General features: G+C 37.6%; 1 protein-coding gene and 1 long non-coding RNA gene across 5 annotated transcripts in view; one reads left to right on the top strand and one right to left on the bottom strand.

The window, feature by feature from the left end:
- Positions 1–54: 54 nt before the first annotated feature.
- On the top strand, positions 55–15,755 carry LOC118764321. The gene is made up of 3 exons (XR_005000135.1): positions 55–2,713; positions 8,241–8,248; positions 15,745–15,755. It is a non-coding gene; the product is annotated as an uncharacterized LOC118764321 (long non-coding RNA).
- Positions 7,381–27,000, bottom strand: part of LOC115214216 (vitamin K-dependent gamma-carboxylase) — a 76,108-nt gene continuing 56,488 nt past the window's right edge. For all 4 annotated transcript variants that reach the window (XM_029783328.2, XM_036504916.1, XM_036504914.1 and 1 more), the window contains exons 10-16: positions 26,525–26,656; positions 23,012–23,166; positions 16,186–16,364; positions 14,925–15,055; positions 11,905–12,055; positions 8,611–8,680; positions 7,381–7,700 (exon numbers count right to left, since the gene is read on the bottom strand). In XM_029783328.2, the coding sequence (XP_029639188.1) occupies positions 7,565–7,700; positions 8,611–8,680; positions 11,905–12,055; positions 14,925–15,055; positions 16,186–16,364; positions 23,012–23,166; positions 26,525–26,656 (954 nt within the window). In that variant the 3' untranslated portion in view covers positions 7,381–7,564. The remainder of the gene's footprint in view (positions 7,701–8,610; positions 8,681–11,904; positions 12,056–14,924; positions 15,056–16,185; positions 16,365–23,011; positions 23,167–26,524; positions 26,657–27,000) is intronic.

Raw genomic sequence — 27,000 nt, 5'->3', positions numbered from 1 at the left:
TTTATATACACATTTATATATACATATTTCTATAATATGGGACAATTATTCGGTAGCCAAGACAAAACTCTGAGTTTTGGATGCCGAGGTGGAAATCCACAACACCATCTCTTAGGTTATCTGGTCATCTGAAAGATAATCGAAGAGATGGTGTTGTGGATTTCCACCTCGGCATCCGAAACTCAGCGTTTTATCTTGGCTACCGAATAATTGTCACATATTATTTTACAGATAAATATTTTCTATTTACATAATATTGTGGTCTCTTTCTTTCTTTTGTTATCTTACCATTTTTACCAATATATATATATATATATATATATATATAAATAGAATTCATGAGATTCTTTATTCAAATCCACTGCAATTGTTTTGACTCACAGGTTAGATTGTATCTCCTCAGGCAATTTTTTAAACAAGTTTCTTGCTCTTTCTCCTGACCATTTTACTTAGCTCTATAACAATATATATCTAGGCAGCTGCTGCATTCTAGCAGTTTCTGTAAGAGACTCTACCTGAGTGTAATTTAGCTTTAAATATGCAAACATGGAATTTTTCCTGTTATGAATAGGTTTTTAGTTTGCTAACAACATATATATTGATGTAGTCAATCTTTCAATAATTTGTATCTATTTAGGAGATTTTTGGAGGTTATTTGTTTAATATCCCATATCTAGCTGGATCTGAGACTACCAAAACTGTCTTGGCTACAACAATTATTGCAGTAATCCTTATCAAACTGCCACACTGACCAACAACTCCATAACCAGTCCCTAATTACTAAAGTTGATAGAATGTTCCTTGCTGATAAGAAGCATTTGGGAAGAGAATCAGCTGTAATTTCAGCATATAGTTACAGCCAACCAACTGCTGACTAACAGCAAGAAGGCAAGAAATTAGATGAAATTATGTGGTGGTTAGAAACTAGAATATCCCAACAGTTGTCTTGGAATTGAGGTTGTAGCAAAAAACTCAGAGTATACAGTATTAGTTTAGAATGAATGAACGCACAAACACACACACATTCATTCATATGTACATAGATATTTTGTGATAGGTGAGGAGGAACAATAAGCTTGATATAATGTTTTACTGTGGCATATTTCCCTATAACCATATGCCACAATCTGAACAGATTCACTATTGATATGTGATAGCATTCTATTTCCCTACATGTATGTATGAACACACACACACGTGTGTTTATGTATGAATATATGTATACATGTAAATAAAACTTTCAATTATTCATGTGTATATAAATATCTATATCTACCTATATACATGTTTATATCTATATATACACATACATATATTTATGTATATATGTTAAAATATAAACTATAAGGGGAAGAGACAAAATTTTTACATGGATTCACTCATACACACTTAAACTTATGTATCCACACTTCAGTATATACACACACTCAGAATAATTTTACATTTGAATTTACATTCTTATATTTTACCATTTTTCAAACAAGAAAGTTAGTTTAACATTATTTGCTGGGGTTGTGGCAACTTGACTGAAATGATACTACCAGACTAAATATTTTTACTGTATTTTGTTGCATCAAAGTTCAAATCTCCTGAGACTGACTTTACTTTTCATCCTTCTGAGGATGTAGAGCATATTATTTAAAACTATTTAACTAATTGTTTTCTCAAACAATTGGCTTCATAGAGTTAAATAAAACAGTAATATAATTTGATATATGGGCATATAACGTTGTGATCTTGAAGGAAAATGTTTTATTTTGTTTGTTTGTTTTTAAAGAGTTTTAAGTTAAAATAAACAATAAGTTTTTAAAATTTATAAATAAATAAAAGCATTGTTATTCTTTGTGATGTGGTCAAAATTTTAGTCAGTTGATTGTAAATCTATATCAGACAATTACTTTTTGATTCAAAAAGCTTCATATTTAGGAAGTGATGTTCAACCTCACAATGTTGCAAATATAAGAAATGTTTTTTTTATAAGATCATAAATGTCAGAACAGGGACAAAATGCTCCTTTAGTATTTTCAGCAACATCATTTCCATTATAAACATTCAGACTTGGTCTCATTATCCATTCCTCCTTAACTCGTTAACCCATTAGCATTTAAACTGGCAAAATATTCTACTTGTTTCATGTTTAAAAAGACTAGCTCTGGCCTCTCACACCTACTGTACAATGTTATTCTGAAAAAAAAAAATCACATTATTGAAGTCTTGAAGCTCTATCACAACTATACTACAATGTCATTCTAAAAACAAACAAACAATTACATCATCAAAGTCTTGAAGCTATGAGATAATGCATAATTAATTCAAAACAATGTGAATAAGCAATACATTTGACAGTCAAATGTTAAAAAGGGTTCAAATCTCATAAGGCTTAACTTTACATTACATTCTTCTATGGTCAATTGAAAATAAATCAGAAATATACAGCATTGGATGCAATCTGTTATACATATATCTTTTAAAAGTCGGTCATATGTTCAAGTAAGAGAGCAATATTTTAATTTGCACAAGTGGTAAACAAAGATAATTGCTTAGCATTTAGTTTATCAGCAGTAAAATACTATAGTTCAATTATTTCACTATTGTATGTGTGAATGTGTATATGTATGTACAATAATCCCTTGCCATATCATAGATTCTTTAATATATCGAAGGTTTCTGCAGCCAATAGGTATTTATACTTTTTTAGATTTTAATTATTTCTGTGGGAGGTTTTGGAATGTAACACCCACAATAGTCAAGGGATTACTGTATATGTGTATGTATATTTATATGGGTATATATTTATTTACATATATAATGTATATACATATATATGTACATGTGTGTGTGTGTGTATATACTGAATTCATTTTTTAAAAGTTTTTCCCCAAATTATATTTAATACTTGTTTTTTTTACTTAGGTCTAAGTGTATTTTTAATATAATAAAACTACACTACAAACGTAATAAATGTATACTATAATTTATTAAAATAATATATTCATTTTACGAATCTTTCTCTTTCTCTTTTACTTGTTTCAGTCATTTGACTGCGGCCATGCTGGAGCACCGCCTTTAGTCGAGCAAATCGACCCCAGGACTTATTCTTTGTAAGCCCAGTACTTATTCTATCGGTCTCTTTTGCCGAACCGCTAAGTGACGGGGACGTAAACACACCAGCATCGGTTGTCAAGCAATGCTAGGGGGACAAACAGACACACAAACACACACACTCATATATATATACATATATACGACAGGCTTCTTTCAGTTTCCGTCTACCAAATCCACTCACAAGGCATTGGTCGGCCCGGGGCTATAGCAGAAGACACTTGCCCAAGATGCCACACAGTGGGACTGAACCCGGAACCATGTGGTTGGTTAGCAAGCTACTTACCACACAGCCACTCCTGCGCCTATAAGCTTTATTTTTGACTTTTTCATCGTTAGAATTTTTTTTCATTTTATCAATGGAAGCAGCTCAAGACATTATTGTGAACAATCATGAGGGTAAGCACTGGAATAACATGCCCCACTTCTTGCAAGCCTTACCTGACATTCTGGTTTGATGAGTCACCAAGCCAAGGACTTGTAACTGGCAGACCAGCATCTCCAAATTCTTGGATTAAATAATTACTTGTTGGCAATACTTCTGTGATTTACTCCATTCAGTTGCAGATGTGTTTCCCCACTTCCATTATAGCATTTAGAGTATGTGAGTGGAGTGGAAGAATCACTTACTTTAGTGTCTCTTATAAAATATGTGCTTAGTCTTCTAGAGATGAAGAGTCAACTCATCAGGCCTCTTCTCATCAACCTTCAACAATGTCACAGGCTCCAAAACTGAGAAGATATGTATTTTTTTAAGGTTTGTTTTAAAATTAAATATTTAGCCAGAGGAGAAGCAGATAAGAAAAAATTTGCCAATGTTCTGCACCGTGAGGACCAAAGACTTGAGGTATTTTGTGTTGCAAGACAGTGTGTGAGAGAGAATCGTGATGTTGTAGGAGAGAAATGTGTCCGCATGGATGATGGTTCACTTGCACTAAACAAGGCTGCAAAGAGAGAGGTTTGGAGACGCCACTATGAAAGGTTGCTTAATAAAGAAAATAAATGGGAGAAAGAGAGTCTGCCGAATGTCGACCTAACAGAAGGACCAGCAACTGGTCAGTTCCTTGGTAGATAAGGCAATTAGAAGCTTGAAGACAGGGAAAGCCCCAGGCCCATCAGGAATTACTGCAGAGATACTCAAAATATCTGGTAGTGTCGGCTATGTCCTAGTCACCCGTATAGTTATCCAGGTGATACACAAAGGAGTCATACCCAATGACTGGTGTAACAGCACCATAGCTGCTACAAAGGTAAAGGTGACACTTTAGATACAAATAATTACAGCGGTATCAAGTTGTTGGATCACGTAATGAAGGTTATGGAGAGGGTCATAGCCCAACTAATTAGGGAGAGATGCAGTTTGGGTTCATTGCCAGGGAAAAGCACCACTGGTGCTATATTTCTGGTAAGACAGTTGCAGGAGAAATACCCAGCCAAACATAAACTCTGTATCTGGCTTTCATTGACATGGAGAAATCCTTTGACAGGGTCTCCCGATCCCTTATCTAGTGCTCAATGAAGAAACTAGGGATAGATGAATGGTTAGTGAGAGCTGTGCAAGCCATGTACAGGGATGCTGTCAGTAAGGTAAGAGTTGGCACAGTGAAGAATTCTGGGTAGAGGTAGGGGTCCACCAAGGTTCAGTCCTCAGCCTCTTCCTATTTATCATAGTCCTCCAGGCAATAACAGAGGAATTCAAGACAAGATGTCCCCAGGAGCTCCTCCATGCTGACAACCTTGCTCACTATCAGAACTAGAGAAGTTTCAGGTGTGGAAACAAGGATTAGAATCGAAGAGCCTTAGAGTCAACCTAGCTAAAACCAAAGTCCTAATAAGTAGGAAGGCAGGCAAACCACAAATCCCTTCAGGTAAATGGCCCTGCTTGATCTGTAGAGAAGGTGTAGGTAGAAACTCTATAAGATGTACCTAGCGTAAGCTATGGACACGTAAGAGGTGCAGCAATATCAAAGGAAGGCTAACGGGGAAGATAGTTTTTGTATGTGGCAGATGCTCAGGAGCAATAAACACTGAAAATGCTCTGAGACCAACTTCCGCCACATTCCAGGGAGAAAAACAAGAAGTAGCTGATAGCTTCCTTTATCTAGGTGACCAAATCAGTAGCGGGGGGAGGGTGCACTGAAAGTGTAGCTGCTAGAATAAGAATAGCCTAGGCAAAGTTCAGAGAGCTCTTACCTCTGCTGGTGACAAAGGGCCTCTCGCTCAGAGTAAAAGGTTGACTGTATGACGCATATGTACGAACAGCCATGCTACATGGCAGTGAAATATGGGCTGTGACTGCTGAGGACATGCATAAGGTCGCAAGGAATGAAGCCAGTATGCTCCACTGGATGTGTAATGTCAGTGTGCATACTTGACTGAGTGTAAGTACCTTAAGAGAAAAGTTAGACCTAAGAAGCATCAGATGTGGTGTGCAGGAGAGACATTTGCACTGGTATGGTCATGTGTTGCAAATGGATGAGGACAGTTGTGTGAAAAAGTGCCACACCCTAGCAGTTAAGGGAACCTGTGGAAGAGGAAGACCTGGGATGAGGTGGAGAAGCACGACCTTCAAACATTGGGCTTCACCAAGGCAATGACAAGTGACCAAGACCTTTCGAAATATGCTGTGCTTGAGAAGACCCGGCAAGCCAAGTGAGATCATAACCCGTGGCTTATGCCAGGGGTGTAACCATCCCACTTATGCGTACCTTTCCTTCATTGGACACTAAACTCTGCTTGCGAAGACCAGTTGAGGGAAGTGAAATCAAAATTGCAAATTCAATGACTGGCACCCATGCTTAAGAGCACCATCCAAGCGTGATTGTTGCCAGAGCAGCTGACTGGCTCCTGTGCCGGTGACACGTAAAAAGCAACATTCAAACGTGATCATTACCAGCGTCGCCTTACTGACACTTGTGCTGGTGGCACGTGAAAAACATTCGAGCGAGGTCGTTGCCAGTGCCACTGGACTGGCTCCTGTGCAGGTGGCACATAAAAAACAACACATGAGTGTGGCTGTTGCCAGTACCGCCTGACTGGCCTTCATGCTGGTGGCATATAAAAGCACCCACTACACTCTTGGAGTGGTTTGCATTAGGGAGGGCATCCAGCTGTAGAAACTCTGCCAGATCAGATTGGAGCCTGGTGCAGCCATCTAGTTCGCCAGTCCTCAGTCAAATCGTCCAACCCATGCTAGCATGGAAAGCGGACGTTAAACGATGATGATGATGATAATCAACCTCTTTGTTTTAATGTCCTCTTTTCCATGCTCCCAAGGAAAAGTGGATATTAAAATGATGATGATGCTTGATGCCCCATGGATTCTGTCGAGGTAGATTTTTTACTGTGAGTTGCTCTTCCTTGTCTATTACCAAGCAAGGTAATATTCTACCATGACAAGGCATGTTTTCATGGGAGACTGAAAATGAATGACTGCTTGTATGATGGTGGAACTCATTTACAGACATTGTTTTGACATCACATGATGTTAAACCAAGGAGGCACACACACACACATGACAGGCTTCCTTCAGTTTCCATCTATCAAATTCACTCTTAAGGCTACAGTAGGTGACACTTGCCCAAGATGCTGTTCTGTGGCATTGGATCTGGAACCACATGATTAGGAAGCAAACTTCTTAACCACACACCTATGTTTATATATATATATATAGAATAAATGTAGAAAAGCATAAATTTCACAGATATATCATAATTTAAATACTTTCTACACCTGTTTCATTAGGATTAAGCATAATTAATTGTATAATTTCATAATTAAGATGCACAATTAATGAAAGTTAATTCAAAGCAATGCTTATTCCAAATCATCAGGAATACTATCATTTTATTCTAAATACGTGTAGCTTTTAAGGATTGTTTTAGTCAATTATGTATACACATGCAAGTTTCTCCCACTCATTTTACTGCAGTGTTATAACATTGAGTTAAATGACCTATTTATAATTGAGCTCTTAATTACTATGGATGTTTTATTCATCATCTCTTTCACACACACACACATCATAGTACATTATAGTAGGTACTGAAGTCTGACATGCAGAAAAATTAGTTCAACATTCACTTCAGCTTTAAAATTGTTGGTTAGTGTTAAGAAGAGTAACCAAGATCTCTTAAGGTGAAAACACAAAAGCAATTTTGAAGTAACAACTTCCTAATAAAGCAAACACCTTTTAATTTAAATGCAATTAAATGAAATTTATTTAAACTGAAATATTGATAAGAATTCATTGAGAAATGATGAAAATCTTGATTTTTACTTTGAAACATTTTTAGAATTGTTCAAAATTCTGTTTTATATATATATATATATTAAAATTTTACTTCAAGCATGAATTTCATAAATAGCTTTATAAGAGATTTAATAAAATCTGGCAGTTATATGACAAATGACATTACAGAATGTTAAGAGATTTTTCTATCTTTGCCATCTGACTTTCATTTCATAGAAATAGTCTTGCATGGTTTTTCACAGATCTTTCAACATGTGTATTTTCATATTCATAGGTTTCATTCAATATTCTTTCAAAAGGCTGGCCACTGATAATACTTTTCACTGCCCCTAGAGATAATGTGAGACTAAAAGAGAAAAAAAAGAAGAAAAAAAATATTAATAATTTTCAAAGTAGTGAGCTGGCAGAATCATTAGCATGCTGGGCAAAATGCTTAGTGACATTTTGTCCATCTTTATGTTCTGAGTTCAAATTCTGCTGAGAATGAGTTTACCTTTCATCCTTTTAGTGTTGATAAAATAAGTACCAGTTGAGTACTGGGACTGATGTAATTGACTTAATAATTGTCATCATCATTTAGCCCTTTAACTGCGAAATTAATACATGCATTTATTTCATGCTTAAATTCATAGACATATATATACCTACATTACATTAGATAAAACTATGCATGCATACATACATAGTTTAGCCATTATAACTAAGTTCTAGTTGATATTTAAGTAGTTATTTACTACAAGTTCTCTTTACAGATAGAACAATGAGTCGGGTAATTGTTCACAAATGAGATCAATGAACAATGATATGTCAGGACAATTGCTTATTTTTCTGTGTACAAAGAATAACATGTATTGGCATCTAACAAAGTTTCACAAGAGACTTAAAGGTTATAATGTAACTTACTTTGAATTTATCTTAGGTTTTCTAATACATGCTATGTTGTGCATATATATGTCCCTTTTTTACGTGTTAACCTCTCAACACTTAGCATAAAACTGCCTTCCTTTCTGCTCTGAGAGGGTATTTTTTGCAATCTCCTGGTGCCACTAAAGAAGCACCAATACAAAATGTAAGGTGACTGGCATTAGGAAGGGTATCCAGCCGTAGGAACCATACCAAAGCAGATACAAGAGTACAGCACAATCCTCTGACTCACTGGATCCTGTTGAACTGTCCAACCCATGCTAGCAAGGAAGACAGGCATTAAATGATGATGATGAAGATACATAAGAGAAAGCAAGCTATCAAATACTCACCTCCTGGAAAACATAAAATATTTTAATTTCAGGAAATTTACAAACGTCTCCAGCAGGTTTGGATTATGGACTGTAAAAAGAAAAAAAGATTAACAGATTAAAGCAATATCTTCAATAATTCCTAAACATTTTTTCAAAGATGGTATAATCAGTAAGAGTGCCAAACAAAAGTTCTTTGCAGTACTTAACCGTTTTGATACCAATCCACTTGAGACTGGCCCTGGTTCTAGGATACAGTGGTTCTAGGATAAGTGATCTAAAAGCTTTCCATCAAAATTTCATGTTAATTTATGTTTCAAATCCCAGCTTAATGACAAAGTTATTTACTTTTTCATTTCAAAATGAATTGTAACAAAGACAGAATGCTAAGAAATGACTAGTTTTAGAGAGTTAGTCTAATTCTTCAAAAGCCAGAGATATCTAGAGTTTTACATGGATACAATGAGTACACAGCCTGGAATGGTGCACTGTACCACATTTGCATAATACTAGATAACATCCAAAGATAGCTGTCCATTTGATTGGTAAACTCTCACACATAGAGGCTCCCAAGGCAGAAACCTATATGTAGTTGCCCATCCTGCTAGAAATATCAGCTAAATTCCTGTAAATCACATTAATTGGAATGAAAATATGGATTGACAGTATTTGAAAGGGACATTTAATTTCTTTGGGTTTATCTTAGAATGTGAGGTGTGTCCTGCATTGTATAATACATTGGATAAGGCAGAACGGTTAGAGCATCAGACAAAATATCTTGTATTTCTTTTAACTCTTCATGTTCTGAGTTCAAATCTTGCCACGGTCAACATTGCAGTTGATAAACTAAAGCAACATTTAAAGTACTATGGTACAGCTTTCTCTCCTCCCTTCAACTATCAAGCCTTTAATGTTTCACTGGGTTGAGAAGGTGCCTGGGTCTGCTAGCAAATACATGAATATTGAAAACAAGTGATAGTGTGAGCTGTGACCAAGACACTTGATTGCAAGTGATTGTGGTTTAATACTAGATAATGTATTAAATACACTAGCTGAAATGAAAGAATGGGAGAGTAACTGTTTCAATACTTTTGTTTACAGACTTATCAAACAGCTAACATGGGGCTGAATAACAACAGTTCATAAACACTCTCTAAATACTGTGTGACAGCTGTACTAATCTTTGCCTCGTTGACATTTTCACCGTTTATATGGAAGCAATTTTGTTAAAATGCCTTCGATAGAAGAAAGTCCAAAAATGAATTTCGCTGAGGCATTGGCGGGCGCGAACTCATTAAAATTAAAATGGAAGAAATACACACCTATTTCGGATTGATCACCAACAAAGACGGTGAATCTAGGATAACACTACCAAACGAAATAAAAAATAAGATTAAAGAAAAGACTATTGTCTATAAAGTATACAATGTAGAGAAAAAAAAGATTTAAACACCTGGAGGAAAGCACCATCGAAAAGTGTCTTGGTGCGACTATGAAAGATATCTAACCAGAGGCGGTAAATTCGCCACAATAGAAGCAAGGTTCGAGTCAACGGAGCGTGCAAGGGAGTACTCGACTTGAACCTTGCAAAGTGGAAATATTTTATTTTTACCTTTATATCTGGGACATAGGACGTCCTGGATAAAAATTTAAAATGTTCCCCCAGAAGTAGAGGTAGGCTGGATTGTAGCCACACTTCTATACAAGAAGGAGGACAAGATACAATTGATCGAAATTGCAAGAGACGGGCCTTCAATTCCAGTCTGTTATATATTTTAAGTATTGTTATCACTAGCGATATCAAGATATAACTTTGTATTTTGTATTTTATGTGTAGATGTATATATATATAGATGTACATATAATATGTACACATATATATATATATACACATATATACATGCACTAGCACTATGACCCGGCAACACCAGGTCATAATGCTAGTAGTATATATCAAGCTCATGCTAGCATAGAAAAACTGACATAAAAGGAATGAACGAAGGAATTTCTACTCCAACACCTCTAAAGATTCTATATTGGAATATTTTGTCCAATATTTTTCTCCTCCAATGGTAGGTACTCTATTCTCAATGGTGAGTCCCCTATTCTGTTCTAAATGTTCTCATCTTGCCATAACTAATAATTTAAGTTGATGTTGACTTGGCTAAATATTTCTCAACAGAATTTACAATAGTTAGACAGTTGCTGATGTTGAAGTTAACGAGTCTGACTACCAACCAAATTGATAAGATGATGGTTTAATACCTCATCGCTGTCTCTCTTAACCGTGTCCATAGTCAACATATTTAATTGCTGTTTGTCTACTTCTTGTTGTAAACAGATGCCAGGAAATAGCAAAGGCACATAGGAGTTTGGTTAAGAAGCCTGCTTCTTAATCTTGGGTTCATCTTCTACTACAGCTCAGGGCTGACCAAAGCCTTGTGACTGGACTTGGTAGATGGATACTAAAAGAAGCCCATATGTCTGTCTGAGTTGTCAATATCATACAAGCAGTGTTTCCAATCTTCTGTGAAAAACATGTCTAGCCAAGAGGAAATATTACTTTGCCTGGAAGCAGGAGAGGGTTGGCAATAGAAAGGCAGCTGTAGCAAATATACCTTAAATTCCATTTGGTGCAAGCAAGCATTGAAAAGTGGATGTTAACCCTTTAGCATTCAGATTACATTGCTTTGAATTCATCATGCATTATCTCATAGCTTAGAGATTTCTATAACATAATTGCTTAGTTTTAAAATGACATTGTAAAGAAGTGTGAAAGACTGGATGTGGCCAGTTTGAATATAAAAAGAATATTTTGGCTCGATATGGCCAGTTTAAATGATGATGGTGTAGGCACTGGAGGTATGTCCTAATTCAAATTAGCCTACAATACTGAGATCAAGAATTCCCATGGATCTAAATAAGGTAACAAAAACCTATTCCAGCGAATTCTTATCAGAAAGAGTGGGCCCTTCTCTAACATAGAACTTATTTTTTTCATTATTTTATGTTTTGTAAGATGTTCCTGAGTTTTTAGACCTCTTTTGTAGACACTGTCCCCTTTATACTAACACATCATTTCATTTAGCCTTAATTCTAGGAAATGTGTGATCCTTACTCTAGGAAATGCATGAAAAGCTATTGTTATTCTCCATCTTCCTTAAACTAACAACTGAAACACATGCACATATATCTATTGTATTAGTATACAAGAAACACCTGCACTACTGATTGCTTTATTTGAACTCAAAACCGTTGGGTCTGTAATCCAATACATCAGACAGTCAGTTGCTGGGCTTCTTGAGAGCTACTTACACTGTGGATCTTGTGGGAGTTTCTGGTACCATTTGAGCCGAGGACAGGTTGCCGTGCTTTCACTCCACTTTTTCTGACTGAGATACGTATACATATAACCTGCAGGACCTGATGAAACTGTATGGACGATATGGAACTCTCCAGAAGGAACCTTTACATAAGTAAAATAAAAGTGAAATTGAAGCATTAGCATAATAAATATTCTTAAAACAGGAACAATACTGACGCTTTCCAAAAATATTGAAAAACTTGGTGTATGCAACTAAAGCAGCATTAAAATTGCCATCTGTGTATCACACTTAACACACACACATACCTGTGTGTATGAAAATATGTGTGTATGTACATACACCATTAAAAGGCATGAAGCTGTGATTTTTGTCTGAGAGAAAATCTCTTCATAGACATCTGTTAAAAACGATATATATTAACACGAGATGAACATCGTCCCAACAATAGCTTAAAAGATTTCCGTGTCTCTTAGGAAATTATCTCTGACAAAATTCACAGCCTTTCAATAATATATACATATGGCTATTTTATATTTTCCATCTTTCATTCGTTTCAGTCATTGGCCAGAGGCTACACTGGGGTACAATGTTGAAAGTTTTTTTTAGTCAAATAATTGACTCCAGTACTTAATTAAAAAAAAAAAAACCTGGTACTTATTCCACCAGTCTCTGTTTGATGACTGCTGGATTACACGGACATAAACAAACCAGCATTAGTTGTCAAGTGCTGGTGGGGGACAAACACTAGCACAAAGACACACACATGTGTATATATATATGTGTGTGTATATATATATACACACATATATAATGAACTTCTTTCAATTCCCATCTACCAAATCCATTCACAAGGCTTTAGTTAGTCTGGGGCTGTAGTACCAGGCACTTGCCCAAAGTGTTAAGCAATGGGAATGAACTCAGAACTAAGTGGTTGGAAAGCAAACTTCTTACCACACAGCTATGCCTGCGTGTACATAGTGAAAAAAATTATCCCCCTACATTAAGAGTTTATAACCAGGGTTCATTTGATTTTTTTTTTATAAGGTTTACATCTTCATCATTTCTTCACCTACTTTTCCAGTTCAACATAGGTTGTGCCATATGGTATTTCTCCAACTACCTTGATGTGTGATCTTATCAAAAACCAGTGCCACAGACCTGATCTCACAATGCCTCACTGGCTAATTGCAACACCAGCACCTGTTCTGACACTGTTTGTTTTATATATTGCTGGTGGGGAGGTGAATCACTGCTATCTCTAGTGGTCAAGCAACCATCATTGATGAGCGCAATAAATGTTAAAATTGTATGATCTGGCAGCTGGAGATAGCAGAGATTTATCTCCCCGCTAGTGATATAAACAAGAGTACATTTTGTAGCAAAAGCCAATATGAGAGTTTCTCTCATGGCATCTATCACAGTATAGTTTATTCTAACTGAACATCCACGTTTAAGTGGAGGATGAGTATTACCTCTCAGTACTAAAACTGCTTCTATCACTAATATATATTTTTGATCTACTTCCACCATTTGAATCCACTAAAATCAATATATGGTACATTGTACATTTTCTTTACATGTAGACGGTACCACAAATACTTCCTACACTCAATGGATGGCATATTGCATACAACATCATGTTACATTACATATGCGATCCTACTTGTCTATGTCATCATCATCATCACCATGTTGGCATGAGCATTATCATTAGTTTAGATAACTGTCACTTTTTCTTTCTTTAGTTCAATAGACATCATTATTTTTCAGTCTAGTTATTGATCTATTTTGGATTAAGCATTGTTTTAAAATACACTCTGTTGGGTGGTTGGTGTTAGGAAAGGCATCCAGCCATAAAAACTGTGCCAAAACAGACACAGAAGTCTGGTGCAATCTTCTGCCTGGCCAGCTCTAGTCAAACCATCCAACCCATGCTAGCATGGAAGGTGGATGTTAAATGATGATGGTGGTGATGATGATGATAGCACTGGGAAAGTATAAATATATATTCTTCTTCAGTCTATGTCTAAGTCACTCTCACTCCCTATGGAGCATCAGGTGATGAGAAATTTCCATCAAACAGAGTTGCAAAAACTGTTGTGAGCCTGCTTCCAGGCCAGGCCACACCCATATCTGTCAGGTCCTTCTCCTCAATTCTCCTTCAGGCCTCAACGGGTCTGCCTCACCGCCTAAAATTCCTATCTAGCTTCCACTCAAGAAATGCTCTCACTGGTTTCTATTTCACATTAAGTCTAAATTTGTAAAACATTTCATGCTCAGATTATCAAAGCATGGAATAAACTATCCATGTCAATGGTTAGCTGCCAGGACACTGCATCCTTCAAAGATTCCATGCTTCTCGAAATTCACCAACACTACTCCTGATGTTACTTATGTACCCCTTTCCTTTTACTATTCACTTTTCTATTTTCCTGTATTTTATTCTGAATACTGGGCATGTACTCCTAGTTTTCATTGCTGTCTTTTTTAACTTGACTTATGGCTGCTTTGTGTCCACCCTTTCTGAAAAGTTGCAGTATACCTGAGTGGAGTAGGCAGAACCATTAGCACATCTGGCAAAATGCTTAGCAGTATTTCGTCCATCTGTATGTTCTAAGTTCAAATTCTACCATGGTCAACTTTGCCTTTCATCCTTTTGGGGCCAATAAAATAGGTACCAGTTGATTACTGGGGCCAATGTAATTAACTTCCTCCCTCAAAACTGCTGGCCTTGAAGTGTCACAATTTGAAACCATCATTATTATTAAATGAAGTTAGACACTATATGAACCTACATGAATTAGAAAAGAGTAACAGCCCTTGAACTAAACTTTAAATATGTTGTTCAAGTCTAATTTTTGTTACTCTTCATTTCTATCATATGTTGGCACTTATAATGTCTGATAGAAGATCACATGAAAGTATTCAAATTTAAGCAAAAGATATTAAAATAGAAAAATAAATCAATATATTTATCAAAAAAGTCTGCTATTTTCTTAGACATCCTACCTTTACACCATCACCTTTGTGTAGTGTGTAGTTCTTTTCTTGCTCAGGTATCTCAACGATTACTGATCCTTCGAGCACTGTTAACCGATTCCTAAGAAGATCCTCTGGAATAAAATTTTCAAGATGATATCCTAAAAAAGAGAAAGAAGATTTTAAAGACCATTCGAGGGGAATTTGCAGTAATTACAAATGTAGGTGTGTCTGTGTGGTTAAGAAGTTTGCTTTCTAACTACATGGTTTCAGGTTCAGTCCTACTGCAAGGCACCTCAGGCAAATGTCTTCTATTATAGTCAAGGGTCAACTGAAGCCTTATGAGTGGATTTGCTAGACAGAAACTGAAAGAAGCCTGCCATATCTAAATTATACTAAAACTCAAAGTTTGTTTTTCTGCCATTTGGTGAAGATGATAAAGACTACAAATAAAATAGTCATTTCCCCCTTTAAGAAAAAAAAAATCAAGTTGGAAATATGGACACTTCAAAGAGTCGTCAAAGCTACCGTCATCCATCTTTTTTCTCTAACTTTCTTTTTTCTTCTCTTCATCATTTAAACAACTTTTGGAGTGTTATGGACTTGAAAGATAGAAATTCTTATATTTTTATGAGATATTTTTGAATCATGGGTACTTGATTTTTTTTCTTTAAAGGGGAAAATATTTGATGTGATACTTGTTAAACAGAAATTATTTTTATTTAATGAAAATTTAATAAAAATCTAATCATAAGTGAAATTATGCTAAATACAACTAAATTGAAAACCTTTTACCCCTGGCCATATTAGCAATTCTGAAAACTTTTGGGCATGAATTTTACATGAGTAGAAGCTTTTTCTAAAATTTTTATCCTGAAAATCACCTGCATAAATTACACAGGTACACAATTTACATGGGTTTTTATGGTATATCCCCATAACTTTGTGTTTTGGCAAAAGAAATCAACAGAATAAGTACCACGTTTTAAAAAAAAAGTACTGGAGTCAATGACTGAAACAAGTAAAAGGTAAAAGATTGCAAGGTAGCTTACATTGATTGGATATTTGTGAGAGGAAATAGTCCCATAAATCAAAGTATGAGTTAACTGCTCAGTTTTCAATGTAAATGAGAGAATACAAACATTACTGTTGTATCTTGACATTTATATTAAAATCTTAGCAGTTATTCTTAATATAGTCTTATGCAAAAAAAGCATTGCTTTATTTATATCTAAGATATTGTAATTAGAAAGTATCTTAATTACAATATATAATTAACTAATTAACTTACCTGGGAAATCAAGAATAAATGTTACATCTTCCAATGAATTATTCTCATGGACTTCTCTGGTAATTTTGTCCATGGTATTTCGCCAGTTGGCAAGTTGGTTTTGTAATGGTAATATCCAAGGAGTATCTTTGAATGGGTGCCAATCTGCTTTGATTATATCAGTATTTGGGTCAAATAACCTGATCAAGGTAAAAAAATAAGAATATATATATATAATCTACTAGCAGGATCCATGGAAATTCCACAGAATGAAAAAAATTAAGAGGAACTAGAAAAAGAAAGAATTTATCGACCCCGAAAGGATGAAAGGCAAAGTGGACCTCAGTGGGATTTGAACTCAGAACGTAACGGCAGACGAAATGCCACTAAGCATTTCGCCCGGCATGCTAACGTTTCTGCCAGCTTGCCACCTTTTTTTCATGTGGAGCTTAGGTGTTTCACTCATAAACACACACATCGCCTGGTCTGAGATTCAAACCCGCGATCCCTTGACCACGAGTCCGCGGCTTTAACCACTAGGCTATGTGCCTCCACTGTGACAGTGACTATCTGCTCTCTCACTTACTTCCCCTCCGTCTCAGTCACTCTCACACTTCCACTCTTTCTCCCTCTCCCTCTATCAGTCTCACTCCACCACCCCTTCTCTCAAACAAACTAAAGCGTAACATGTGAAAGAACGAACAAGCAGAATTATTGCATAGATACATGTTTTGGCAGTCTGCCTCCACACCCTTCATTCACTTTGCTACATAATCTTACAAATCAATCACTCACTTCTACTCAGCTTGTGCCTTGTGCAGCCACCTGAGCACCTTATTGCCATTATCTGTCTTGTAGCTCCAACTGATCATTTTCTCTTTTCTCTCTCCCACTTCACTCCTACTAGATGTGAGCAATCATGCAGGTGCCTCTGAGGATCCTGCTTCCCTCTTTCATAGTAATCCCCTCATTCTATGACATGAAGCTGAACCCCCTGTCCACCTCTCCCAAGGCTACTAGTCCTGCAAACTGCATGGTGACTTCAATAGTGCAGGTGAGATGAGAAGAGCACTAAGTCCAAACTGTAAAGTGGTTGGCATTAAGATGAGCATCCAATCATAAAAAGTATGCCGAAGTAAAGATTGGAGCTTGATGCAGTCCTTGGACACAGCAGATCCTTTGTCAAACTGAGCAGGCAAACTTATGGCAGTATGGAAGAAGACTGTTAAATGATGATGATGATGAGCTATATATATGTATACGTGTGTGTGTGTGTATATATATATCATCATCATCATCATCATCATCGTTTAACGTCCGTTGTCCATGCTAGCATGGGTTGGACAGTTCGACCGGGGATCTGGGAAGCCAGAAGGCTGCACCAGGCTCCAGTCTTATCTGGCAGTGTTTCTACAGCTGGATGCCCTTCCTAACGCCAACCACTCCGTGAGTGTAGTGGGTGCTTTTTACGTGCCACCTGCACAGGTGCCAGGCGAGGCTGGCAACGGACACGGTCGGATTGGTGTATTTTATGTGCCACCGGCACGGAAGCCAGACGAGGCGGAGCTGGCATCGGCCACGAGTCGGATAGTGCTTTTTATGCCACGAGTCGGATAGTGCTTTTTACGTACCACCAGACCAGGGATCCTGGCTGGTTCAATTCGATTTCGATTTCGCTTGCCCCAACATGTCTTCGCAAGCAAAGGGGGTTGGCAGGGGTGCCTGTCGTCGGATGAGGTTCTATATCGACTTCGCTTGCCTCAACAGGTCTTTGTGTCCAAGGGAGGAAAGGCATTCATAATTGGGCTGGGCTCACTTGTCCTGCCTGGTCTTCTCACGTACAGAATATTTCCAAAGGTCTCGGTCGCTGGTCATTTCCTCAGTGAGGCCTAAAGTTCGAAGGTCGTGCTTCACCACCTCATCCCAGGTTTTCCTGGGTCTACCTCTTCCACGGGTTCCCTCAACTGCTAAGGATTGGCACTTTCTCACACACCTATCTTCATCCATTCTCGCCACATGACCATACCAGCGCAATCGTCTCTCTTGCACACCACAACTGATGCCTCTTAGGTACAACATTTCTCTCAAGGTGCTAACGCTCTGTCGAGTATGTACACTGACATTACACATCCATCGGAGCATACTGGCTTCATTCCTCACGAGCTTACGCATGTCCTCGGCAGTCACGGCCCATGTTTCACTGCCATGTAGCATGGCTGTTCGTACACACGCATCATACAGTCTGCCTTTTACTCTGAGCGAGAGGCCTTTAGTCACCAGCAGAGGTAAGAGCTCCCTAAACTTTGCCCAGGCTATTCTTATTCTAGCAGTTACACTTTCAGCGCACCCACCCCCACTACTGACTTGGTCACCTAGATAACGGAAGCTATCAACTACTTCTAGTTTTTCCCCTTGGAAAGTGACGGAAGTTATTTTCTGCAGATTTTCGGTGGTTAATGCTCCTGAGCATCTGCCACATACAAAAACTATCTTCCCAGTTAGCCTACCTTTGACATTGCTGCACCTCTTATGTGTCCATAGCTTACACTGGGTACATCTTATAGAGTTTCTACCTACACCTTTTCTACAGATCGAGCAGGGCCATCTTCCTGAAGACATTTGTGGATTGTCTACCTTCCTACTTATTAGTACTTTGGTTTTAGCTAGGTTGACTCTAAGGCCCCTTGATTCTAAACCCTCCTTCCACACCTGGAACTTCTCCTCCAGCTCTGATAGTGACTCAGCAATAAGAGCAAGGTCGTCAGCGTAGAGGAGCTCCCAGGGACAACCTGTCTTGAATTCCTCCGTAATTGCCTGGAGGACTATGATAAATAGGAGGGACTGAGTACTGAACCCTGGTGGACCCCAACCTCTACTTTGAATTCTTCTGTGTACATGTTGCCAACCCTAACCTTACTTATGGCATCTCTGTACATGGCTTGCACAGTCCTCACCAGCCATTCATCTATCCCTAATTTCCTCATTGACCACCAGATAAGGGATCGGGGGACCCTGTCAAAAGCTTTCTCCATGTCAACAAAAGCCAGGTACAGGGGCTTATCTTTGGCTAGGTATTTCTTCTGCAGCAGCCTTACCAGAAATATAGCATCAGTGGTACTTTTCCCTGGCACGAACCCAAACTGCATCTCATCTAAACTAACTCTCTCTCTAATTAGTTGGGCTATGACCCTCTCTGTAACCTTCATTACTTGATCCAACAGCTTGATACCTCTGTAATTATTTGTATCTAGGGCATCACCTTTACCTTTGTAGCAGTTGACTAGTATGCTGCTACACCAATCATTGGGTATGACTCCTTCGTGTATCACCTGGTTGACTATACGGGTGACTAGGTTATAGCCGACACCGCCAGATATATATATATATATATATATATATATATATATATACTAAGCAATTAAGGGTTTAGCAACGAATTGCCTTACCACATACCGAATTTAGAAATAGCAGTCAAAGAGATATAGCTATTTCTTCTACTAAAAGGGAGATCTCAGTAAAAACACAGCACTTGAAAGGCAAACACAGACAGGTAAGAAAGAATGAAATGACGGCAATCTATCATACAATTTTAAGTTACCTACGGACGTACGTTTCGAAATCAAGTTTTAGGAAAGCATAAGAATTAGAAAATTCTACCTTACCCAAACTTCTTTTCTCATCGGCGTAGGATACTACAATTATGAATAATTGTATATTAAATTTTGAGATACTAGAAGGCATTATCTCAACTCAGTGTCAGAGCGAGCCAAAGCATTACCAGTACCACGAAATTCAAAGTTTGAATGAAAGTTTGTGTCACCAGCCCCCTTCCACCCGCGTGCAGCCAAGACAAGATGCTGTGGTCATTTACTGGGATAAAATATGGTTATCAGTAACAATAAAGGGTGAAATTAATTAATTTGGAATAATTATCAATTACACCAAGTAGATTTCGGCATGTAAAAGCCTCATTCGAGGAAAATTTAAGTAATACTAAGCAATTAAGGGTTTAGCAACGAATTGCCGTACCACATACCGAATTTAGAAATAGCAGTCAAAGAGATATACCTATTTCTTCTACTAAAAGTGAGAAAACGTACGTCCGTAGGTAACTTAAAATTGTATGATAGATTGCCGTCATTTCATTCTTTCTTACCTGTCTGTGTTTGCCTTTCAAGTGCTGTGTTTTTACTGAGATCTCCCTTTTAGTAGAAGAAATAGCTATATCTCTTTGACTGCTATTTCTAAATTCGGTATGTGGTAAGGCAATTCGTTGCTAAACCCTTAATTGCTTAGTATTACTTAAATTTTCCTCGAATGAGGCTTTTACATGCCGAAATCTACTTGGTGTAATTGATAATTATTCCAAATTAATTAATTTCACCCTTTATTGTTACTGATAACCATATATATATATATATATCATCAACATAATTTAACACCTGTTTTCTATTTTTCCATACTAGAATGGGTTGGCTGGTTTGATCAAAGCTGGTAAGGTTGGGGGTCACGCCAAGCTCCATTGTCTGTTCTGGCATGGTTTCTACAGCTGGATGCCCTTCCTAATGCCAACCACTCCACAGTGTACAGCATGCTTTTAATGTGGCACCAGCACCAGTGTTTTTATATGGCACTAGTTTGCTGTGGCAGAAGGGTCTTCTTGAGTATAGCAAAGCACTAACCCACGCTGGTGGAAAGGGGAGAGCAGAAATTCTTCGCTTGCATATTCGAATTTGATAGCACTTTTAGTTCGAGCAGAATTCTATAGGTGATTAGAAGCCGAAAGGGTATGCTCCCGACTTTAAGTGTTCCCAAATCCGATTCAAGAATTCTGAGCTGAAGAAAGAAATGTCGAATTGACTAATCTAGAAACGTACGTTCTCAAATAACCTTGCACTTGATTTTTTAATGTTTTTTCCCCCATACTTTTGTGAGTTAGTTTAGGCAAACACTATCTGAGAGAGATCTTCTTTAAGTATTAGAAATAGCTGAAGAAATTTCTTTAGCTGCTATTTCTAATGAGTTCAGTATGTGGCAAAGTAATTTATTTTACTAAGCCCTTATATATAATGTAATATTTTGAATTCGCCTATAATGGTCCCTTTACATACTGAACACTTGGTGAACTGATTAATAATTAATTAATTTTACCCTCAATTGTTGAATTATAATTCATCTCTCTTAGCTAAATTCTGCGGTTTTCACTGTTAATACTTGGTGTTTGTCAATTTTAACCCACGCTGGTGGAAGGGGAGAGCAGAAATTCTTCGCTTGCATATTCGAATTTGATAGCACTTTTAGTTCGAGCAGAATTCTATAGGTGATTAGAAGCCGAAAGGGTATGCTCCCGACTTTAAGTGTTCCCAAATCCGATTCAAGGAATTCTGAGCTGAAGAAAGAAATGTCGAATTGACTAATCTAGAAACGTACGTTCTCAAATAACCTTGCACTTGATTTTTTAATGTTTTTTCCCCCATACTTTTGTGAGTTAGTTTAGGCAAACACTATCTGAGAGAGATCTTCTTTAAGTATTAGAAATAGCTGAAGAAATTTCTTTAGCTGCTATTTCTAATGAGTTCAGTATGTGGCAAAGTAATTTATTTTACTAAGCCCTTATATAATGTAATATTTTGAATTCGCCTATAATGGTCCCTTTACATACTGAACACTTGGTGAAACTGATTAATAATTAATTAATTTTACCCTCAATTGTTGAAATTATAATTCATCTCTCTTAGCTAAATTCTGCGTTTTCACTGTTAATACTTGGTGTTTGTCAATTTTAACCCACGCTGGTGGAAAGGGGAGAGCAGAAATTCTTCGCTTGCATATTTGAATTTGATAGCACTTTTAGTTCGAGCAGAATTCTATAGGTGATTAGAAGCCGAAAGGGTATGCTCCCGACTTTAAGTGTTCCAAAATCCGATTCAAGGAATTCTGAGCTGAAGAAAGAAATGTCGAATTGACTAATCTAGAAACGTACGTTCTCAAATACCTTTGCACTTGATTTTTTAATGTTTTTTCCCCCATACTTTTGTGAGTTAGTTTAGGCAAACACTATCTGAGAGAGATCTTCTTTAAGTATTAGAAATAGCTGAAGAAATTTCTTTAGCTGCTATTTCTAATGAGTTCAGTATGTGGCAAGTAATTTATTTTACTAAGCCTTATATATAATGTAATATTTTGAATTCGCCTATAATGGTCCCTTTACATACTGAACACTTGGTGAAACTGATTAATAATTAATTAATTTTACCCTCAATTGTTGAAATTATAATTCATCTCTCTTAGCTAAATTCTGCGGTTTTCACTGTTAATACTTGGTGTTTGTCAATTTTAACCCACGCTGGTGGAAAGGGGAGAGCAGAAATTCTTCGCTTGCATATTCGAATTTGATAGCACTTTTAGTTCGAGCAGAATTCTATAGGTGATTAGAAGCCGAAAGGGTATGCTCCCGACTTTAAGTGTTCCAAAATCCGATTCAAGGAATTCTGAGCTGAAGAAAGAAATGTCGAATTGACTAATCTAGAAACGTACGTTCTCAATAACCTTTGCACTTGATTTTTTAATGTTTTTTCCCCCATACTTTTGTGAGTTAGTTTAGGCAAACACTATCTGAGAGAGATCTTCTTTAAGTATTAGAAATAGCTGAAGAAATTTCTTTAGCTGCTATTTCTAATGAGTTCAGTATGTGGCAAAGTAATTTATTTTACTAAGCCCTTATATATAATATATATATATATATATATATACATCTCTCTCCCCACCCCAACTTCTCTCTCTCTCTCTTAGGAATGAGTTGATGCAGGCTTATCAAACAACACCCCAAATGACCACCACAACTTACCGTTGTTGGAAACGTTGCGTCAAAGAAACCCAAACATCAAAATAGAGTTCAACATTCTTGAGACCAAGATTTTCAAGCCTGTTTTCAATACATAAGGCATACTGCTTTACCATGTCAGAATGAAGTGGCCACCTCTTACTGCTTCTGGCAAACGCCTACAATGGAATAACAGTATAGACTGTATGAAAAATACAACAAGCTAGAATATACATATATATAAATATGTATGTGTGTATATTTATTTGGCATTAGGAAGGGCATCCAATTGTGGCAACCACGACAAAGCAGACAATAGAGCTTGGCAGTCCTCTTGCTTGCCAGTTGTGGTCAAACTGTCTAACCCATGCCAGCATGAAAACAAGCATTAAATGATAATTATGATGATGATGATGATGATGTGTATATTGTGTGTATGGGTGTGTAGTCTTTTACTTGTTCCAGTCATTTGACTGTGATCATGCTGGAGCACTGCCTTAAAGGGTTTTTTAGTTGAAGAAATCAATCCCAGGACTTATTCGCTTCAAGCCTAGTGCTTATTCTATTAGTCTCTTTTGCAGAACTGCTAAGTTACATGGATGTAAAGACACCAACATCAGTTGTCAAGCGATGGTGGGAGGCAAACACACACACACACAAATATATTCGATAGGCTTCTTTCAGTTTACCAGATCCACTCACAAGGCTTTGGTCAACTTGAGACAATAGTAGAAGACACTTGCCCAAGGTGCCATACAGTGGGACTGAACCCAGAACTATGTGGTTGGGAAGCAACCTTTTTATCACACAACCAGGCCATGCATGTTTGCAAGCATTATATATATTGCCAGTAAATGAGGGTCTTAGGTCAGTCGTAAGCCCTAGGATTCATAAGGCTGGAACTCAACCTGCTTTCCACATTATATAAAGGACTGAGTTCACAACGCTTTCCCACCTGGATGGGATGCCAGTCTGTTGCAAGGTTAACTTCACAGCTATTGCTGGTTTACAGCTGAGTGCACTGGAGCATTATGAAATGGAGTGTTTTGCTCAAGTAGCAATGCACAATCTGGTCTGGGAATTGAAACCATGATCTTAATGATCATGTGTGCAACACCTATCACTAGGCCACATACCTCCCAATGAGGAAAGGAGATTAAAAATATGAAATTTTATAAAATATATTTTTCACAATCCAAACCCCCTAAGTTCAAAAGATAAAAATCTGAAGACTGTTATGAAAAAAAACAAAACAAATAAATTATGTTATAAGAGGTGCATGAGTTACTATTCTGAAGCATTTTCTTTTTATTCATTTTTTTTATTTTGGTAAATCAGAAAAGCCAGGATAGATGTGTGTGTGTGTGACAGCCTTAAATAAATGGAGTGAGCCTACTCTGCTAGATGTGTCATGTTCATGGGTCTGAATGACAGAATACAAATGTGCTGAGAGAAGAGGTGGATGTAAGAGGAATCAAATATAACACACAAAAGTAGTTTCAGAGAACTGGACCTACTAATTTGCATTTTATACACACACGTGTATATGTATCTATATATATATATATATATATATCATCATCATCATCATCATCATTTAACGTCCACTTTCCATGCTAGCATGGGTTGGACGGTTCAACTGGGGTCTGGGGAGCCCGAAAGCTGCACCAGTCCAGTCAGATCTGGCAGTGTTTCTACAGCTGGATGCCCTTCCTAACGCCAACCACTCCGAGAGTGTAGTGGGTGATTTTATGTGCCACCGACACAGGTGCCAGACGAGGCTGGCAAACGGCCACGCTCGGATGGTGTTTTTATGTGCCACCGACACAGGTGCCAGACGAGGCTGGCAGACGGCCACGCTCGGATGGTGTTTTTATGTGCCACCGACACAGGTGCCAGATGAGGCTGGCAAACGGCCACGATCGGATGGTGCTTGTTACGTGCCCACAGCACGGAGGCCAGTCGATGCGGTACTGGCTACGGCCACGTTCGGATGGTTTTCTTGTGTGCCACGTGCCACTGGCACTGGTACCACAAAGATACAAATTCCATTGATGTTCATCTATTTTGATTTGTTTCGATTTTCACTTGCCTCAACAGGTCTTCACAAGTGTCACAAGAAGGAAGGTATGCACAGGTGGACTGACTACGTCCCAGGTAGGGGCCATGGGTTATGGCCTGACTAGTCTTGCCGGGTCTTCGGATGGTGTTTTTATGTGCCACCGACACAGGTGCTAGATGAGGCTGGCGAACGGCCACGATCGGATGGTGTTTGTCATGTGCCCACCGCACTGACTACAGCACTGATGGATTTCTTGTGTGCCACAGGCACTGGTACCACAAGATACAAATTCCATTGATGTTCATCTATTTTGTCTATTTTGATTTGATTTGATTTTGATTTTCACTTGCCTCAACCGGTCTTCACAAGTGTCACAAGAAGGAAGGTATGCACAGGTGGACTGACTAGTCTTGCCGGGTCTTCGGATGGTGTTTTTATGTGCCACCGACACAGGTGCCAGATGAGGCTGGCGAACGGCCATGATCGGATGGTGTTTGTTACGTGCCCACAGCACGGAGGCCGGTCGATGCGGAACTGGCTACGGCCACGTTCGGATGGTTCTCTTGTGTGCCACCGGCACTGGTACCACAAAGTGTGTGCCACCGGCACTGGTACCACAAAGATACAGATTCCATTGATGTTCATCTATTTTGATTTGTTTTGATTTTGATTTTCACTTGCCTCAACAGGTCTTCACAAGTGTCACAAGAAGGAAGGTATGCACAGGTGGACTGACTACGTCCCAGGTAGGGGCCATGGGTTATGGCCTGACTAGTCTTGCCGGGTCTTCGGATGGTGTTTTTATGTGCCACCGACACAGGTGCTAGATGAGGCTGGCGAACGGCCACGATCGGATGGTGTTTGTCATGTGCCCACAGCACGGAGGCCAGTCGATGCGGTACTGGCTACGGCCACTTTCGGAATATATATATATATATATATTTATATATATATATAGGAGAGTATTGTTTGTAAAGAATGAAAAATTGTGAATGGTACAAAATGGTACAACAGTGCACTATAATACAAACAATAGACTATAAGAACTGTTGTAATTTAGTCATCCATAGTCTGATATGATATTTTGGAATAATATTCCTTCTTCAGATATTCTTAGATGGAGCAATTCCAAGAATATCTGAAGAAGGAATATTATTCCAAAATATCATATCAGACTATGGATGACTAAATTACAACAAGTATATAGCCCATTGTCTGTATTATAGTGCATTGTTGTACCATTCAAAACTTTATATATATATATATTATCTATATATACACAAACACACACACATGCCTCAAATTTCTGGAGCTATTTGTACAATGTTCCTTTGTGAGAGGTGAAATATCGTGCCATAACCTGAATTATTCCTCCATCAACTTTCCAGGCATAAAAACAAAACAATACAAAAACAATGAAACACTACTGACAACAATAACAATAAATATATACAAAGAAATCTATGAATATTCACCATGGGATCAATAAATCCTGATTCTCCAGTATCTCGCTCAACATACATAATCTGCAGATGTTGTGTGTTCCATCTATGAACCATCATGTCCCAAGAATATCCATACAGACCAGATGTCCAATTATTATAACCCTAGCAACAAAAAAAAAAAAAAACAAAAAAAAAACAATAATGAATATCAGTTTTCTCATTTTCTTGTCTTATGAGCTAAGAGACCCTATCTACTGTACACACAGTTCATTTTGTCTAACTCAACATCATGCATGCTTCAGTATATATATTATATATCAGTATGTCTACAATTTTCTGTTTTGGGTTTTCTTTCTTTAAATCAGTGGTTCTCAGCTATTTTTTTGCCAGTGGACCCCTCTGATTCCTATTTTACTCTACTGGACCCTCATAGACATTCAGTGTTTAAAAAACTTCCTATTTTTATAATTAAAGATTATTAAGAATTGTATTTTAAAATTTGTTAG

This window comes from Octopus sinensis, linkage group LG7, assembly GCF_006345805.1.
Source record: "Octopus sinensis linkage group LG7, ASM634580v1, whole genome shotgun sequence".
NCBI lineage: Eukaryota > Metazoa > Mollusca > Cephalopoda > Octopoda > Octopodidae > Octopus > Octopus sinensis.
This window is presented reverse-complemented; position numbering and strand designations above follow the sequence as displayed.